We start from the raw sequence: 19,307 nt of genomic DNA on the forward strand, positions 1-19,307 counted from the left end.
GAAATTAAGGATAGGGAGAACTCTGTCTCATTGAACTGAGAGCTGGTTATCTGCAGGATACTGGGAATGTGGAATAGGATTCGTCTTTGGATGGGAAAGGGCCACAAAAGATTTGTGAGGTGTTGTTTGATGGCAGTACATAATCTGTTTGCAGATTGTGTTATGCAGATAGGGATAGGAGAGGTAAGATGAGCAAGGACATGGTCCTTTGAACTTCTGGAGAAGGCTGGGAGGACGAAATCTTGCAGAAGGAGCAGTCAGGAAGGTGGGAAAGAGTCAGGGACTGGTTTTTGATGAAAGCAAGCAAGAACCTCCTCCACACGCTCGTGAGCATTGAGACCAGAGAAGCAGCCTGGGACTACCCCAAAGTGCCCAGACCAGGTGTAGAACAGAGAGGGGACCCTTGTAACCAGGAATTGTGTTTCACAGACCCTTCCCAATGTGCTGGCATGGCCTGAGAACAGCTCAGAGGCAGGAACAGAGGGAGAGCAGGATCTGGGCTCTGAGGGGCCATCAGGTAGGGGATGGGAGGTGGGTACAAGAGGCATGAACTGGACTGCCAAGGATTTAAAACCCAAACCGCAGGACTGGCTGCGCTGGCACTTCTGAAAAGGCTCCCTGAGGGGATGGCAGTGCTAGCTCAGGGATGCAGGACAAGTGAGGAGCATGTGCTTTTCAGACAGATGAGATGATGGTGGAAAAGCACCTCGCTTGAAGACAAGCACGAGGGCCAAGAGCCACCAGGAAGCCACTGAGAGGCGGAGAAACGTTCAGCAAGGTCAGATGGAGAGCTCAGGGATGGAGAGGCCTCGACCCTGAGGGCGAGCCCGCCATGTTGTTTGCCGTCTCCATAGCAACTGGACGGAAGTGCCCCGGCGCCGCCATCTTGTTTACCGTTACCACAGCAACACCCGCCATCTTGTTTACCGTTACCACAGCAACGCCCGCCATCTTGCTCGGTGTCTCCACCACCAGCTCGCCCGGGCCGTGCGGGGCCATGGCGGGCGCGGGGCGGCTGCACGACCTGGACCTCAGCGCCGAGGAAGCTGAGCGCCTCCGACGCGCCTTCCGCGACGAGAAGTTCCGCGCGCTGCTCGCCGAGTACGCGGCGGAGCTCACCGACCCGGAGCAGCGCCGGCTGTACGAGGAGGAGGTGGCGGCGCTGGAACGGGAGCGCGGCGTGGAGGTGCGCTTCGTGCACCCCTCGCCGGGCTTCGTGCTGCGGACCAGCCAGGAGGGCTCCCGCCGCTGCTACATCAACGTGTGCAGCAACGCGATGCTGAAGGAGCCGCGGGCCCACGCCGAGCGCGGCGGGCAGCGCTGGGCCCTGCCCTACAGCCTGGCGCCGGGCCGAGAGGAGCTGCGCCGCGCCGGCCGCCGCCGCCTGCTCTACGACGTGGTGTTCCACCCGGCCGCGCTGCGCCTGGCCGCCCGCAGCGCCCCGTTCCGCCGCCTGCTCTGCGACACGGCCCTGGACGCCGTGGAGCGGCACTGCGGGGTGCGGCTGGACCGCGCCAACGCCGCCGTGCTGCGGGGGACCCGCTACAAGGGCGTCCCGCAGGCGCCCGTCATCCGCTCCCCGCTGCCCGGCGGCGCCACGAAGCCGCCCGACGGCGAGGAGTCCCCGCTGCCGCCCTTCCCCTACCCCGCCCCGCCGCCGGCCGACAACGGGGACTCGCCGCCACCGCCTCCCTTCCCCGCCCCGCCCGCCGCCGGAGCCGCCCCGCCCGCCGGCCCCACCACGCCGCGCTGGAGCATCCGCCACCGCTCCTACGTGGACCTGCAGGACTACCGGCACAGCCGCGACTCGGCGCCCAGCCCGGTGCCGCGGGAGCTGGTGGTGACGGTGGAGCTGCCGCTGCTGCGCTCGGCGGCGCAGGCGGAGCTGGAGATCCGCGGGCGGGAGCTCAGGCTGGACTCGGTCCGTCCCGCCTACCGCCTGCGCCTGCGCCTGCCCTACGCCGTGGACGAGAGCGGCGGCCGGGCCGCCTTCCACCGGGCCCAGCGGCAGCTGCAGGTCACGCTGCCCGTAGTGCCGCCGGCCTCCGCCGGGCAGCGGCGGGAAGGGGCCGAGCCCGCGGCGCAGGGGCCGGGCGAACCGCTGGGCGAGCCGCCGGAGGCTGGGCCGGGCGGCGGGGCCGCTCCTCCCCCGGGCCCCGGCGGCGCGGCCCGGAGCACGTGGGGCGGCGGGGAGACCGGGGATCCACCCGGGGATCCGCCCACCGAGCCCCCCGCTGAACCTTCCCCTGAACCACCCGCCGAACCCCTCTCGGAACCCCCCTCTGAATCACCCGCAGAACAACCTGCTGAACCCCTTACCGAGCCCCTCGCCGAACGCCCCGCTGGAGCACTTTGTGGTCCACCCGCTGAGCCCCTCGTTGAACCACCCACCGAGCCCCCCGCTGAACTCCGCTCTGAACCCCCCGCAGAACAACCCGCTGATCCCCCCGCTGAACTCCTCGCTGAACCTGCTGAACCACCCGCAGAACCCCTCACTGAACCACCTGCAGAATCCCCCACCGATCCACTCGCTGAACCCCAAAAACCACCTGCCGAGCCCCTCGCCGAACCACCCGCTGAACCGCCCTCTGGACCACCCCCTGACCCACCCGCTGACCCACCCACTGAGCCCCCCACCCCACCACCACGCTCCGGCGCCTCTCCCCCCATCGCCAGCCCCGAGCCGGCCGTGCCCGCCGAGGACGCCCCTCCGAGCCCTCCGCCGGCCGCAGAGCACAGCCCCGCCGGGATGGGCGCCACGTGCCCTCCTTTCCAGGCCCGGCAGGACGAGGCGTCCCTCACCCTGCTCCTGAGAGTGCCCGGCATCCATCCCCAGAGCCTCTGCGGGGACGTGGGCACCCACCACTACAGCCTGCGCTTCTCCGCTGACAGCGGTGCCTTTGCCCTGTTCCTGCAGTTCCCTCCCGCAAACAGACTGCTCTCCCCCGAGACCGGAGTCAGCGTCTCTGCCCACAACGTGGTTGTGGAGCTGGCCAAGGCCCCCGACAGCACCGGGCCCTGGGAGAAGTTCAGCTTCGGCCTCGACCCCTCCGCTCTGCAGGTAATGGCTTCAAAGGGGCAGGTTTGGGGTGTCCCCTCCCCGCAGAGCCACTGCTCCGCTGCTGGGTGTGGCTCATGTTTGGCTTCGTTGGTGAGCGACGTCTTGGGGAGGTGTGAGGTTGAGTTCAAAGCTGGTAGAGACAGAAGTTGCTTCCTCTGAGAGCTGCTCCTGCATGTGAATGGAGTGGCCTGATTTGAACAAATCTTGTCCAAGGTCACATCACGGAGCTGACGCCTTCATCCTTGGGTTTGCAATGACTTCTGCCTCCCACACTGACTTTTTTCTAAGGGAAATTGTGGTGATAAGTGAAAACAAAGCCTGCCCTGACCTTTAAGTCCTTAGTGTTCACTTTTAACTCAAGTAAATTGCTTGTGCAGCTTGTTCACACAAAGAAAGGAGATGTTTATGGTATACCAGACGTACACTCGTGCATACACTGTCATGAAGTGTGGATGGAGGGTCCCTGTGTCTGTATTTTGGGACAGAATCCCCTCTTACAGCAATGGGAATACCCATTAGTTCAACCAGAGCAGAACAGCAAACAGCAGCTGTGAACTGTCCATTTTGCTGGGATAAATCTTCACCTTCCCTTCCTCCCTGTCTGGATATGATTCCAGTTTAGTGGTTTATGATTTTATGGGTCGTTTGGCAGTGATGCTCTCATGGTGGGAGAAGGTGGGGTGGCTGCATCCAGGTGACAGTGCCACCTGGGAGCTGCCAGTGTCCCCAAAGGGATGCCCACCTCGTGGCACTCTCGCTGTCCAGAAGCACTCACACAAGTTTTGTGGAAAACCATGTTATTCTGTAAGCTCAGAGCTTCAAACAGCTTCTCATGAGCAGGGATTAAGGCTGCACGGCTCTTGTGTAACCTTCCAGTCATGGGATTTGAAGTTTGGCTTGATTTTAGAGCAATAAAATCCTTTGCATTTTGGATCATGTGCTGTGGGAGTGCAAGTCCAGAAAGCTGGCAGGCTTCAAGTATATCCACTGGGATGGACTTGCCTTGGAGCAGCTTAATTGCTCCTTCCCTACCACTAGAAGTTACTTGTGCATGATTTTGAAAGATATTTATCCAATTAGTGTTTGTGCAGCTGAAGCATCACATTTAATGTTCCGTTTAGCAGCTGCACACCTTTTATAACAGCAATTCCTGTGAAGGGGGAGCTGATCATTTCGGGGAAGTATCAAAGATGATGAATTTATGGAGAACCACCCACGCTGAGCTGTTTGCAGAGCATTTCCTCTGCTTTTAGTGGAGCAGAAGCCTTGCAAGTCTGTGCAAGTGGGGCCACAGAGCCCTCAGCACTGCTCTTAGTGGCTGGAATCGGGCACTGGGTGCTGCTGCCACGTCAAATAAGCCACTGTGTAAACTACTGCCTGTTTTCTGCACAGGGACAGAGCCTGCCCAGGGCAGTGGTGGAGTCTCCATCCCTGGAAGTGTTCAAAAAACGTGTGGGTGTGGCACTTGAGGACATGATTTAGTGATGAGCATGGTGGTGGTGCAGGGTTGGTGGCTGCACTAATGGTTTGTGTGCATTTCTTATTACAACTGGGGGAATATCTTGTGATTGGAAGTTGCTAAAAGGCCACTCAGTAATGAGATTTTGGTTTTGTGAGTTAAGAAAAACCCTTGAATGTGCTGGTTTTAGTATATATATTGCAAAACGTTTTGGGTGGAGTAGGAGGAAGAGATTGGGCATTAGTCATAGGCTTCCCAGCCATTCATTCACGTAGCAGACTCCAAAAGATTCTCCTGGCGTGGAGTCCTTTGGACACTGGGCCTGCAAACTGAAGCAGGAGAAATAAACTGAAGTCATTTGTTCTGTTTGCTTTCTTTAAACTGATATTCCCCCGAAGTGCCTGTGCCAGCACTGAGAGCTGCACTCACTCAGAGTGAAGGGAGAAAAATTAATATTTAATTACAGCTACTATTATATGCTGCCTTCTGGCCATTAACTATTTGCTCCTGGTTGCTTTTCTTCTACTTCTGTTGATTTCTTCAATTTGTCTGATGTAATTTTGGATGTTTTTCTGCTTTGGCTCTCATTCTATAAATCAGAGCTGTTGTTCTTGCACTGAGACCTGTAACGAGTTGCATCAGTCATTGCAGAGTGCACAAAGCAGGGCCCTGTTTGATCCCTTCAAGGAGCTTTTGGTGGCTGAGGGGAGCAGGAATTTTATCCTGCACTTCCCAGTGTGCTTGTTCATTGTCTCTTCTCCCACAGCAGTGTTGCCAGAGGACAGTGCATGGCAAAAGTGAATCATGGAATCAGAGAATCCCAGAATGGTTTGAGTTGGAAGGGACCTTAAAGCTCATCTCATTCCACCCCCTGCCGTGGGCAGGAACACCTTCCACTAATCCAGGTTGCTCAGAGCTCCATCCAGTTTGGCCAGTGTTTTTCTTAACAGATATAGAATTCCTGCTCTGCTATTGTCTGGGAAGTTGCTTCCTACTGGAGACTGAGGGTTGTTGTGTTGTTTCATGGAGCAAATTCCTCTGGGTTAGTTCAGAATCTGCCCCTCACTGGAAACCTGTGCCACAGTGGCTCTTCCACCACCCTGGGCTGCTGCCCAGTTCTCTCCCATTAACTGCCAGTTTCTTCTTGGAAATTGGTCTGATCCAGATACTGGTAGGAGAATGAACTGAGCTTGTCCTTGGGACACTGTGCTTGAAACAGAATTTCAAGGACTGCTTTTCCCTTTGTAGTCATCTATGGCTAATCCCTGTGCTGGAAGATGACCTGTTTAGAGCTCAGTTTCCACAGATGCTGAGAAGTTGGAATTTCCCACCCTTACCTCTTTTCAGGAAATCTTTACAGTGCCACAGTCCCCCCTGGACTTTAACTGTGAATAGTTTCACTCCTTGGCTAAACTATAATGTCCACATAGCAGTTGGACTTGATGATCTTGGAAGTCTTTCCCATCCTAAATGATTCTATGACTTGTTGACCAGAAATCCTATAAAAATAAAGATTCCATAGCTTGGGGCATCATGGACCAGGGTCACATATTTCAGGGGTTTAAAGGTGACCTTTTGTCACTGCCCTGGTGCTCCATCACTGCACCAGAGACCACACAGCACTGATCCTTCTGCAGGGCTCGCTCCAGGCCCTGTTTTTCCAGGGAATATCCTGAGGAAGCTTCCTGGCTTCCCCATTGCCAAAAATCACTGTCTGCTCTTTGCCTTGAAGGACCAGCCATGGGCTGTGCTCCCTCCATTGCAGTTCATCCACTAATACCTGCTGCATCTTTTCCTTAAATCCTTAAATTCAGGCCTGGGAAACTCCTGCATCAGAGAGTTGCCCTTCATTTTGAGACAACACAGCCTGGAGAGTAAATGATGAAGAAAGAATGGTTGAGAGTTAAATAACCATTAATAAAATTTGTAAGCCTGCCAGGCAAGGTTTGTGAGAACAGCATGTCCCAGTGTGTCCTGGTTTATGGTAGAGCAGGAGTTGGGCAGTGACGGAAATCGTGCCTTTGGAAAGCACTGTCTTGGAATGTTTGGCCTCCTGGGGTTAAATGCTCAATTCTTAACAGAAATAAAAAGCAGTTTTCTAGTGGGTGTATTGAACTCCTGAGACTTGGAGGCTCAGTTATCAGAGCATGTGAAACACGTGTGGTGGCTAATTAATTCTGCCGGCAGTTTTGGGGTCGTGTGTGCTCATTTTCATGGGATTAGAAAAAGATTGGGTCACGTAGGAATTCCCTTTCATGCTGATCCACACCCTTCCTGCCCCTCTCAGCGGCCTGGAGTGAGTTAGTTCACAGGATGTGTGCTCATTCCCTGGTCAGTGCTTCTCCCTGGGAACCCCTCACTGCAGGAGGAATCACAGCCAGACCATCCCTTTCCTCATAAACCCCCATCTCCTCTTAGGGAGAATGTTAAGATTTAACTCACATAAACCCCCCGGGGCTCCAGGGAACAGCAGGGGAGCAGAGGAAAACAGAAATATTTCCTCTGCTTTCCTATGCATTACGTTTTTTTAACATTTACAGTCTGAAAAATATTATACTGAACATTCCTGAGGAGTTCATGGTTGGAGCTAAGCGTGAGTTACACTGTTTGTGAGGTATCCAAACAGGAATTGCACAGCAACATGGAAGCTTTGTTTAACTTCTCTGTGAGCGTTGATGCCTCCATAGAGGATGTTTTGGGTGGGTGTGATTTTTCTGCTTGCCACAGCCACCAGTGTCTTGTGAAGGAGATGTTTTGGAAGCTCTTGGTGCTGGTAAAATAAGATGTGGACCCGTTGGAGTGAGTCCAGAAGAGGACACTAGACTGGTCAAGAGGCTGGAGCCCCTCTGCTCTGGGGACAGGCTGGGAGAGCTGGGGGGTTCACTTGGAGAAGAGAAGGCTCTGGAGAGACCTTAGAGCTCCTTGCAGGGCCTAAAGGGGCTCCAGGAGAGCTGGAGAGGAACCTGGGACAAGGGATGGAGGGACAGGACAAGGGGAATGGCTTCCCATTGCCAGAGGGCAGGGATTGATGGGATATTGGGAAGGAATTCCTGGCTGGGAGGGTGGGCAGGCCCTGGCCCAGGTTGCCCAGAGAAGCTGTGGCTGCCCCTGAATCCCTGGAAGTGTCCAAGGCCAGGTTGGCCAGGGCTTCACCACCTGCACAGGGGAGAATTTCTTCCCAATATCCCATCTAAATGTAAGTCACCTGTGTGTGGCTGCAGGTGGCAGAGCTGTGTTGCTCCCAGCACAGGGAACATGTGGAAAAGGCTGTGGGCTGGATGTGCTCCTGTGGGCTCACTGCTGGGCCGTGCTGGAGCTGTCCTTGTGCTCAGTGATCTTGGAATTAGGGCCCTTGTGGATAAATGTTTTTCTTGGTTTGAGAGTCAACCAAGCATGAAACCCAGAGAGCCATGTTGGGAAGTGTAAGACACGGATGTTTTACGGCTCTGCCACTTTTCAGGGAGAAATCCATCCTGGAGAGCTCTTCTGCCCTCATTTCCAAGCTGTTTGGAGTTGTTACATGCTTTCTTTGAAAGTCAAGGTTATAATTTTCAATTTCCAAGCTACTATAAAGACTTAATACAATAGTCAGGGGTCACTTCTAAGAACATGCTGCTGGAAGCTGGGGCTGTTGTGTGTAATCCTACAACAGTTTATTTTTGGTTCAGTTAATTCTGTGCTCATCATTTCAAGACTCTTGGCAAGTTTTTGGGGAGGTCAAGGAAGGACAGAGAAGGAGAACAGAACAAACTTATTATTTCATATTTTTCTGAGTAATCTCCTTCCCAAGCTGCATTAAGAACCATAATTAGTTTGCTTCTGCTATAAAACAAACTAATTTCTGCATAGCCTTTAATTGGTAGCTGCATTTTGGGAATAACATGTCTACACAAAACATTTATGTCAGGAAACATTATTAACCTACTGATTAAGCTCATCAAAGCTCCTTTTGAGCTGTTTAATCTTTGCAGTCATGAGCTCCTTGGAAAAGTTTTCACCCCACTACAGGTAGTAAAATTTTGAGCTTCAAATTCTCCTGTCGAGCTGGTTTGTGCTGGGACCCTACAAAGCCAGAGGCCAGGAGATCCACAGATCCAGGTCCCTTTCCATATTGAGTTGGTGGTTGTTCCTGGAGAGGATACGTCTGCCCCATCCCTGAAAGTGTTCAAGGCCAGCTTGGAGCAACCTGGTCCAGTGGAAGGTGTCCCTGCCCATGGCAGGGGGTGGGAACGAGATGGTTTTTAAGATCCCTTCCCACCCAAACCATTCCATGATTCTGGGGTTCTCTGAGCTTCTCATTGCAGGAGGCACACAAATAATTTAAACCCGAAATCTGGGCTGCTTTTAAAACTGTTGCAGCCTGCGTGGGAGGTAACTCTGGATGGAAATTGGCTACGAATTTGGATAAAGTGAGGCAGAATAAACCCGTTTGATTGCCGAGGGCAGCCGTGAGGGGCCCAGCTTTGCACCGTCCGTGCTGTGAGAGACAAGGGTGGCTTTGAGTGATGAAGTGCTCTAGAAACCAAAGTCCTTCCTGCTAACGTTTATGTTAATTTGGTCTCAGTTTAGTCACAGGGAAAAATGAATGTGTACCAAACAGCAGATGACAGTATGTGCAGGGAGAAACAAATTAAATTGGAAGTTGCTAAGAGAGGATCATAAATACCAGAAAATAAACGGTTTAAGCCGACGAATTATTTTACAGGGTCATTGAAATCATCTGCAGATGGTTGTCCTCTGTTTGCTCTGGCTTGGAAGGCAGAGCAGGCTTTAGAATAAATGCCTGAGTCATTTTTTTCCAAGGTCTAGGCTTTGATAACATCTGCAGTAATATAAATGCCTCGGCGTGTGCTCCCCGTGAATTCAAAGTCTGAGTTACAGTCTCAGGCTAATGATAATCACCTTAGTGACAACAAACACATCCAAGGTGCTGTGATTTATGGCAGGCCATGGGGTAGGACTGGGATAAAATGTTAAATACTTATGGGAGTGAGGTGTTGGGCTGGAATGAAACTTTATAGCAATCGGTCAAAATTAACAGAACATCACAAGTGGTTACTTTTTATCCTCGTGTTAAGTACTGATTAATCATGGAATGTCCTGAGCTGGAAGGGACCCACAAGGATCATCCAGTGCAACCCCTGGTCCTGCACAGACACCCCAACAATCCCACCTTGTCCCTGAGAGAGTTGTCCAAACCCTCCTGGAGCTCTGGCAGCCTTGGGGCCGTGCCCACTGCCCTGGGGAGCCTGGGCAGTGCCAACCACCCTCTGGGGGAAGAACCTTTTCCTGACAACAGACCTTCCATTCAGTTTTTGTTTTTAATAGTATTTACTGGGAAGAAAACAAATTCTTTTACTTTTAATCGGGAAGAAAATCTCCAGAAAGATTTCTTGGGTTTGTTGCCAAAATGCAGAGTCCTGATTGCATCAAGGACTGTCCCTCCCTCAGGCAACCACGTGTGCCAGATGCAGGTTCAGAGGGAAAATAGACTGTTTTCCCCATTTTGTGTAGGAAATGTAGGATGGGGCTTGGAACAACCTGGTCTAGTGGAAGGGTGTCCCTGTTTCCATACTCTGACACCTTCTCTTGGAATCTGCAGAGTATTCCCACAATCCTGGGGCACTGGCAGGTCCCTCTCTGGCAGGCAGGAAAAGGATATAACATTAGGGAATAACTATTTTAGGCTTTGCAGACAGAAATGCAAGGAGTAGGTATGTTATGGGAGGGTTTTCTGTCAGGGCAGCCCTGCTGTACTTTAATCTTCCCCCAAACAGTTTCAGCCTCCAAAGCTGGCTCTTTGCCTGGATTGTAATCTTTCTGGATAGAAAATGAATTCAATCCTCTGGCTTGGAAAACCAACAATATCTATGTTATGACTTTCCATATTGTGATTTCTAATTTTAATAGTGGAAAAAGTAGGACGCTGGGTTATTTTTCCCATACTGTTTGGGTTTTTTTTTTTCAAGATGACAGTTAAATTTTGTACCTCAGACACAATGTGACATCTGGCTGTGCATAAGGCTACGTCCACAGGGGGCCAAAAATGTGCAGAATTGCCTTTTTTGCTTCTCAGTCTGCAAGATGTCAGTGATAATTGAATTTAACTTCCTTTGGATTGACAAGAGGGTTGAACTGGACCGAGAAATTTTAAAGTGTGACTTAAAGTGGAAGGTTTGCAACTTCTCCCTGTTACTTCCAATTAAACAGGAAAGGTAATTCCCAGAGCACAAAACACTCCTCTAGGTCAGAACATTTTTATTGTGCCAAAGTCTGTCCTCACCCTCAGCCTACACAGATGATTTAGGAATAACACAAGCACGGGGAAAGCTCTGCAGTTCTTATGAAACAGCCCCTCCAGGATGTGTTTTAGGACCTTTAATTACCTGTAACTGATTTAAATCTTTAAACCTGTAGCAACATGTTTCACATTGTTTATGAACTGCATATGAAGGGCCTGGAAACACACCCCAGGCTGTCCCTCTGCCTCTGGATAACTCTCCTTGTTTTCCAACTGGCTTGTCTGCATGGAGATCTGAGCAGCCTCCCTGGCTGGGTGTGAAATGGATACAGCCCTGCGTGTTCCATATCTCATCTTGGAGCTGAGGGTTCACAGGTCCCGTGGGGACACTCCAAGGAGGTGTTTGTGTTTTCCCAAGCACATGAAACAAACCCATAACAGTGACACACCTTCCTGGTGTTAAGCCAGGTGAGGACAGTGGAACAATGTTGGTGCAAATCATTCCTCAGAGAGAGTCTAAATCTGTATATTAATCACGTGTCCATAGAGAGAAAGCACTTTTCTTTTATATTTGGTGTGATGCTGATCTGTGATTTCAATCCACATGAGCTAAGCACTGCTCTTCATCCATTTCACCTCGTTACTCTGAATGTCTGGCTCAGAATTTCTCTATCAAGGCATGAATGAGCTGTGAAACTTGTGAAGTGTCCTGGCTTTCTTTGCAGTGAGTTTTTAGCCCAAATATCACTAAAGTTTAGCACAAAAAGAACATAACCTGCTCTTTCTCTTTTTTTTTCCTTTAGGAAAGATTGTTTGTCACTGAAGAGAACGTTGATGGATTTCTAGGCACTGCTTTATGCCCTTCTTCTTGCTCCCAATCAGCACTGGAAAGCCAGCCATTAATTGAAGTGCTGGAGGTTTCTGAGGACAGAATTCAAATCAGGGTGGAGGTGAGGATCTCTGGGAGCAGCACACGCTCTGGCTGATTTATGTTCTTCAGCAAGATCCTATCAAATCCCACTGATACGTCTCTGTTCCTGTTTTGTCTTCACAGAGTGGGGAAGAACCAGGAGTGGGGTTATTTAAAAGTAGAACTGTCAATTTTCAGAAGCCCAGGTTGTGTTTGTGCCATTTAACGTGACCAAGGGATTGAAACCTCCTATATTTCACTTGAAAAAGGAGAACTGTGATCCAGTCTTTAAAGACAGTGCTTTCTCCTTGTAGGAATACTTCACTCTCTCAGCCTTTTACAGGCAGAGAAATCCTAGAGGATTTTGTCTGGGAAGAATCATGTCTCCTTATCTTTATTCAGTCCAAGCATTTGAATACTTGAGGGGTTCCTGTTGTGTAGATAATTAAACATGAGGCTATTAATCTTAAACACTGGTCTCAAATTCACATTTGTAATGTTTCAGGCCTCAGTCAGGCCACTCTTCTTCCTCAGTCACCCTGTCTACATAGAGGATGCAAGACAGGCTGTTTCTGGGATCTGTCACGGGATTCAGATGTGCTCCCGTTGCAAAACAGATGGACAGAAGAAGAAACCAAAATGTTAGTTTTGCAAAGAGGGAAATGTAAAGCCCCCCACATTAACTGGGATTTCTTGGCAGGTACTGCATCAGAAATTCAGATTAGACTTTTCTGAAAGGAAACATAAAATGCAGGGACAGTCAGGTCACTGCTGTGGCCGTGAACTGGGGTCTGCAGACAGAGTTAATGTGTAGGTGGCTTGTTTGGAGGCAAATTCAGACAAAGAACATGACCTTTGGAACCAGGCTGGAGGCCCCGGGAGTTTTTCAAAGGTAGTGGCTTTACTTGGCAGGCTTAATATGTGTAGTTAGTGCAGATTGTACATAAAAATCTAAAATTCAAAGTGTTGGAAAGCAGATCTGTGTGTTTTGGGGCCTAAGAAAAGGCAGCTGAGATATCTTAAATCATCACACTCCTGGTGCTGTGCCGGGACAGCAGTTGGAGTCAATGATCCTTGTGGGTCCCTTCCAGCTCAGGTTGTTTGTTCCATGATTCTGGGTCTATGTGGGAGAATCATCCAGTTTGAAGAAGGACTTACTGCTGGTGCTTTTGTCTCTTGCTGGAGTGAGCAGAGGTTTGGGGTCAGAGAGGGCTGGGTGTGTGAGAGAGCAGCTCTGTCTAAATCCATGAATCCAGCTGCTCCTGGACAGATCCCTGCCTGATCCTGACTGCCCACTGAGCTAAGAGCAGCCTTTTGCAAAAACACTCAATAATGTTGAAACTGGGGAACTGCCATTTAGACAACACCTCTCACAGTTCCTCCTCTCCTGAGGCAAACCATGGCAATTCCTGGATTAGCTCCACAGGCCGGTAATTTCCCTAATTGCAAGGTTCAAACACGCTCCTGCAATGAGAGTTCAGATCCCTTGGCTGATTTTGTGGCCCCTGAGATCTGGAAAACAGGCTGGGTGTGGTGAAAGGCCTTTCCTAATCCTGCAGCCATGGCGGCTGTGGCGCTTGGCCGCTGCCCAGCAGCTTTTCCTAGAGCAGAGGAAACCCTCGGGAAGTGAGCAACCTCCCTGCCACTCATTCCCACGCGCCAGACAAGAGCAGGAAAACCCCAGCACCGGGCTCACTTGGCTTTGTGGAATAGAATCACAGAGTCATAGGATGGTTTGGGTTGGAAGGGACCTTAGAGATCATCCAGTTGTGACCCCCTGCCATGGACATTCCACCAGTCCAAGTCACTCAGCTGTTGGAGGAACAAGTGTCTCTGCTGTCTTTGCAGCAGTTTTGTGGGCACGGTTTGTTTCAGCTGCAAAATAACTCATTTATTTCCTTGACAGCCACAGGAACGTGATGGAGAAGGAACACTTGGCAGCTCAGGGGGAGACCTTGCTGGAAAGACCAACGGTGACTACCCCGAAACAAAGGCAGAAACAAACTGCCCTGCAGCTGATGGAGAACGTGCTGCAGGAACCAACACGGCTCCCACAGCTGAAACAATAGGAAAAGTAGGTTGTAGTTCACACCATTGTTTGGAGCATGAACCTCCTGACACCAGTTCAGCGAGTGCTGGTGAATCTGGGAGAAAGGAACCAGATTTAGAAAGTGCTGCCGCAGCAGGCGACACGGCCACGGCCCCGGGCTCTGCAAAACAAGGAGAGCTTCTGCCAGGGGGGCAGGAGGCAGTGGAAGGGCACGAAGAGGCTGAACCCCCAGGGCTGGACAGCAGGGCAGCCTCCCCTCTCCTACGAGAAGTGAACCTTGAGGACGGGAGCGTGCGGGTCCTCAGGGATCACGTAACACGCTGCCCCGTCGTGTTTCAGAATTCCTTGCTGTATGAGTTGGATTAGTTTAATGGGTTTAGGATTTCCTTCTGTTGTTTGATGCCTTTTGTGACTTCCACGTGCTGGTGGGTGACTTCAGGCCTCAGAGGTCCCCACTGGAACTGTTTCAGCATCAAAACCTTACGTTGTTACAATTTTTGCAGTTAATAGATCTGTTTTCTAATCACATGTATGGGCTGAAGTAGTTTTATTACAAGAAGGATGCAGTTGGAAGTGAATCTGAGCTCCTGGAAGAAAATGCATCTTCATTGTTTACATAACTTTTTTATTCTCTTACCAGATTTCAGGGATTATTTGTTTATATCCTTGGTCTAATGGCTCCCTTGGGAATTGAGCAGTATTCATCATTTTTCAAACCTTTCATTTTGTGATAACTGCAGGATTAGACTCGCAGTGATTTTTAGCAATCAAATGAAATTTCTAATTACCCGGAGAAGTTCTAATTAGTCTCCTAGAAATAATCAACATCTACACCCTGTATTCCATCCTAGTGCAGTGCTTTGCAGCACCCAGACATCCCCCAGCTGAACAAATTCCATTGCACATTAACAACATCCTCTGGGTGCACGTGTGCTGTGAAGTATTTACAATTTGGGAGACGGATTCACTTTATCCAGATTTATTTTCACAGTTTCCCTTGAGTTTTCCCGTGCTCGTTGCTGGTTCACCTCTCTAAAGTGCCATAACCAAAAGAACATATCTAATAATAAACTTCCAGTTCCCTTTCTCACTGGTGCTGAACCAACTTCTGTTTTCGTTTGAGCTCTACAAGACACGGAGGTGCTTTAGAGGGAAGTTAAATTTGCCTTGTTTCAGGGCTGCTCTGGAATTACTGTCCAATTTCTGTGTGAAACATGAGTGTGTGCAGTGGGGTGTGTGGTGTGTTACTTTATGAGTTCAGTGAAGCCACAGTTGCCAAAACACCTGCCCTGCCCTCCAGGGCAGCACATCCGCTGCAGGAGGGCGAGGGCTTTGCTGGGTTAAGTTTAACCCCCCTCAGCTTTTTGGGGGAGGTCTCTGAGGGCTGAGGCACCAGCACAGCTTCATCATCACCCCTGACCCCGTGAAACAACACAGAGCAATTGTGTTGCAAAATTGCAGTGGTTAAATAACCCTGGGAAAAAAAAAAAAAAAGACATTTTGTTTCTCTGACATACTTCTCTGTTCTACAAAAAGCTGCTGAGATGCTGCTGTTACCAGCTGTGCTTCAGAGAGCAGTGCCACGAAAGCAGCTGTAGTGACAACAAACAGCTCTGTGGCTCCCAACTCCAGATCAGCCCAGATCACAGCAGCACTTTTTACTGGTGGTTTTACATGGCTAATCCAAAACCAATTTTTTTTTTTTTATTTAATTCAAACAGAAGAAGTGTTGTGCCACCAATTTGCTATTTTTTTCTACCTCAATTAATGAGTATCATTAAAAATTTAATGAAGTTAAATGCACACTGCTAGAAGGGGTGATGGCACGTGCCCAGCCCTCGGGATTAGAGAAGAGAAACTCCCCTCCCACCCCGTCCTGACTTTTTAGGAACACGAGATGACATCATCCTTTTGGTGACAATCAAGGACTTCTCTGCAATTACAAAACAACTGACTTTTTATTTCGGCAGAACTAAAAAAATCATATATTTATCTACATCGTAGTAAAAACAATGAATTTATTTTTCCATCCTTCATATATTTCATCGACACATCGCAACCGAGCCGGGACACAGGGATCAGGCATGAGGTGACCCCGGGTGGGACAGCACACGAGGGCCCCCCCGGCGCGGTGTCACGGGCACCGCCAGAGCTTCAGCACCAAAAAAGATGCACTTAAAAGTGTTCTCCTCCTTCTCCTCCTCCTCCTCCTCCTCCTCCTCCCAGCAAACTCAGCAGCAGGTCACTTTTTGCGTAGGGGCTGCAGCACATCACCCATTTCCAAAACGTGGTTGCCGAACATGAGAGATTACTATTTTGGGACACCTTTAAACAAGAATGTTTATTCATATTAAAGCAGAAACCAACTCATAAATGCTGTTTATACACGTGTGTGCCTGTAAAAGACAAAATGGGACAACTCAAGAAGAAAAGAAGGCTGCAAGAGAAGGATCCTCACTGGAGTCTGCGGTAACTCTTACAGAGTTCGTGGTCCCTGATGTCTCCCCACCCTCCGTTTTTGACGTGAGGGGACAGGGGAGCCATGGAGTACCTTTTACTGACACTCATCGTCTTGGGAAACAGGTACTGTTGGTTGCTGTTCAAGAGAGAGTCGATTTTGGCACTCTGGGTGGACGGTCTGCAGGATTTCTTGTGGTGCATGCCACAGTCCCCCGTGTGAAAAATCCTGGGGATCTCGGGAACCAGCACTTTCCAGAACTTTGGAAGACAAGAGACAGTCAAGTGCTGCAGAGTCCAGTCCCAGTTGTAGTCATCGTAGGTGCAGAAGGCGTCCGTGCACTCGATGAGCTTCTGGTAGGTGTCTCTGCCGAAGGCCATGCCCATGTTGTGCTCCGTGGACTTCCACGTCTTCATCTCCACCTTGTCGGCGCGGCCGGCGAAGCCGCCCCGCACGGGGCTGTAGGTGCCCAGGGACACCACCTGGCACTCGGGGCACTCGCGCTGGCGCAGGGCCCAGAGCTGCTTGAGGACGTGGTAGAAGTCGGGGGCCAGGTAATGATCCTCCTCCAGGAAGAGCACGGGCCCCGCGTGCTCCCGCAGCGCCCGCACGCGCTCCCACACGAAGTGCAGCTTCCACCACCAGTGGTGCTTGGTCTGGGCGAACCGCGCCTCGCGGTAGTGCCCGAACGAGTCCGGGAACTCGGCGTTGATGCAGCCCAGGCGCAGCGCCGCCGCCTTGCCCACGTCGCGGGGGCAGTCGCGGGGGTCGTGGCCCGGGAACTCGCGCGGGTACAGCTGGATGCTGAACGGGAAGAACACCTGGAGCACGGCGCAGAAGTCCACGCGGGCCGCCAGCCGGTTCAGCTCCTCGGCCCACAGGTCGTGGCTCAGCACCAGCAGCACGTTCTCCACGCCCGCCGCCCGCCGCAGCGACTCGAGCAGCAGCCGCAGGTGCTCGGCGCGGTCGTGCACCTGCACCACGAGCACCAGGTCGGGCCGCGCCGGGAAGCGCCCGGCGTTCCGCACCGGCTGGTCGAAGTTCAGCCGGTACACGAGCGAGCGGTAACTCAGCGTCGCGTTCTCGGACAGCACCGCCGGTACCACCGCGGCGGCAGCGGAGGCGTTGGCGGCGGGGCGGCGCGGCGGCACCGGCGGCGCGGGGGGGGCGGGCTCGCTGACCCGCGGCGGCTCCCCGGTGCTACCGGGACCGCCTCGCTGCTGCTGCTGCTGCTGCCGCCGCCGGCCGCCGCCGCCGCCGGTGCCCCAGAGCGCCAGGGCGCAGAGCGCCAGCGCCGCCGCCAGCAGCAGCACCTTGCGCTTGTAGACGCGCAGCCGCATGTTCCCGGCGGCGGCGGCCCCGCTCCGCCACTCCCGCCGCCGCCGCCGCCGCCGCCGCCGCCGCTCCCGCTCCCAGCGCGCGCGCGCCGCCGCCGCCCCGCGCGCACACGTTCCCGCGCCCCGTTGGCCGCCGCCGCGCCCGCCGCCGCGCCGCCATTGGCCGCCGGGGCCGTCACTCAACCGGGCGCGAGCTTCCGCCGCGCCGCGCTCTGATTGGGCGGCGCCGGGAAGGGGGCGGGGCCGGGCCGTGAGGGCAGGGCGGGGGCGGGCGGGGAAATCCTGAGGGATCGGGGCGGACAGCGGGAAATAACTCCGGGAATGCGCCGACAAACAGCCTGCATTCGAGACAGTGATACATAAGAGCAATTAATTCTGTGTTTGAAGAATAACACAGTAAAAATCATGCTGGAGCGGCAAGGATAAGGTGAGAAAATGGCAGGAATGAGATAAAATCATTCCGGGGTTCGAAGAATAAGATAAAATCCCTGTGGGATTGAAAGAATAAGGTAAAATAATTGTAGGTTTGAAAGATTAGGATAACTGTAGGTTCAGAAGATTAAGAGAATAAAAACGGTGTAGCATGGCAAGAATTAAGACATTCACTCCAGGGTTGCAAGATTAAGATTAATTAATTCTAGAATCGCAAGTATAAAACGATTCCAGAGCTTTCAAGAGTAATTCACAGGAGTAAAATAATTCCAGAATTGCAAGAACAAGGTAAGAAAATCATCCTGGATTGGCAAGAATAATACAGAGTAAAATAAAATAATTCTAGAATTGTAAGAACAAGGTGAGAAAATCATCCTGGGTTGGCAAGAATAATATATAACATAAAACTATGCTGGGATTGCAAGAATGAAACATAATAAAATTGTTCCAGAACGGTAAGAATACAAAATTCATTCTAGAATGGCAATAAATAAATTCTAGGGTTGCAAGAGTAATTTATTTGCAAGAATGTATGAGGAAAACAGTTCTAGAAAGCCAAGAATACAAGAGAAAAATCTAGACTTGCAAGAATAATGCATTTAAGATCACTGAAATGGCAAGAATACAAGGAAATAATTCTGAAGCTGTGAGAATAAGTAAGAAAATAACTCCAGAATTGCGAGAATAAATTAAGAAAATAGTTCTGGAATTTCAGGAATGATAAATAATAAAATAATTCTATCATTACAAGGATAATGCATCATCATTCTAGATTTTCAGGAATATTAGGTGAGAGTCATTCTGGAATTAGAAGGACAACCTGTAATAAATAGTTCCATGTTACACAATTATAATGAAGTAATTCCATAATTATAAATAATGGCAAGAATTCCTCTCCTAACTCTCTACTTCATGTCCCAGCCCCTCTCCTTGGTGGGCAGGGGCCAGCTGTGGAATTTGGTGCCAATTCCATGGGATGTGCCGGGCACAGGGCGCTCTGGAGGGTCCCACCCTGTCCCCCCTGGGACCCGTGGAAGGGGCTGGGGGAACATCAACACTCATTTCCACCCTTTTCACCCTTTCTTGCCCCAAAAAGGCACCTCCACAGAGCCAAACTGAACATCCTGGGTAAAACTCCAGCAGCTGGGACACTGTCCAGCTGGGATAACAGAGCTCCCTGTCACACAGGCAGCACATGGATAAACACATTCCAGATCGCTCAGCTGAGAGCCTCGAGGGACAGGACACAGGGAATGGCTTCCCACTGCCAGAGGGCAGGGTCAGGTGGGATATTGGGAAGGAATTCCTGGCTGGGAGGGTAGGGAGGCCCTGGAATAGAATTCCCAGAGAAGCTGTGGC

General features: G+C 51.3%; 2 protein-coding genes across 2 annotated transcripts; one reads left to right on the plus strand and one right to left on the minus strand.

The window, feature by feature from the left end:
• Positions 1 to 858: 858 nt before the first annotated feature.
• On the plus strand, positions 859 to 15,779 carry DNAAF2 (dynein axonemal assembly factor 2). The gene is made up of 3 exons (XM_051772105.1): positions 859 to 3,061; positions 11,565 to 11,711; positions 13,578 to 15,779. The coding sequence occupies exons 1-3, from the start codon at positions 998 to 1,000 to the stop codon at positions 14,085 to 14,087; spliced, it is 2,721 nt and encodes a 906-aa protein (XP_051628065.1). The 5' UTR covers positions 859 to 997; the 3' UTR covers positions 14,088 to 15,779.
• A 256-nt stretch (positions 15,780 to 16,035) lies between these two features.
• MGAT2 (alpha-1,6-mannosyl-glycoprotein 2-beta-N-acetylglucosaminyltransferase) lies at positions 16,036 to 17,579 on the minus strand. The gene has a single exon (XM_051772181.1). The coding sequence runs from the start codon at positions 17,517 to 17,519 to the stop codon at positions 16,176 to 16,178; it is 1,344 nt and encodes a 447-aa protein (XP_051628141.1). The 5' UTR covers positions 17,520 to 17,579; the 3' UTR covers positions 16,036 to 16,175.
• Between the last annotated feature and the right edge of the window lie 1,728 nt (positions 17,580 to 19,307).

Source organism: Manacus candei, unplaced genomic scaffold, assembly GCF_025592945.1.
Source record: "Manacus candei isolate 608988 ecotype Guabito, Panama unplaced genomic scaffold, ASM2559294v1 h1tg000150l, whole genome shotgun sequence".
NCBI lineage: Eukaryota > Metazoa > Chordata > Aves > Passeriformes > Pipridae > Manacus > Manacus candei.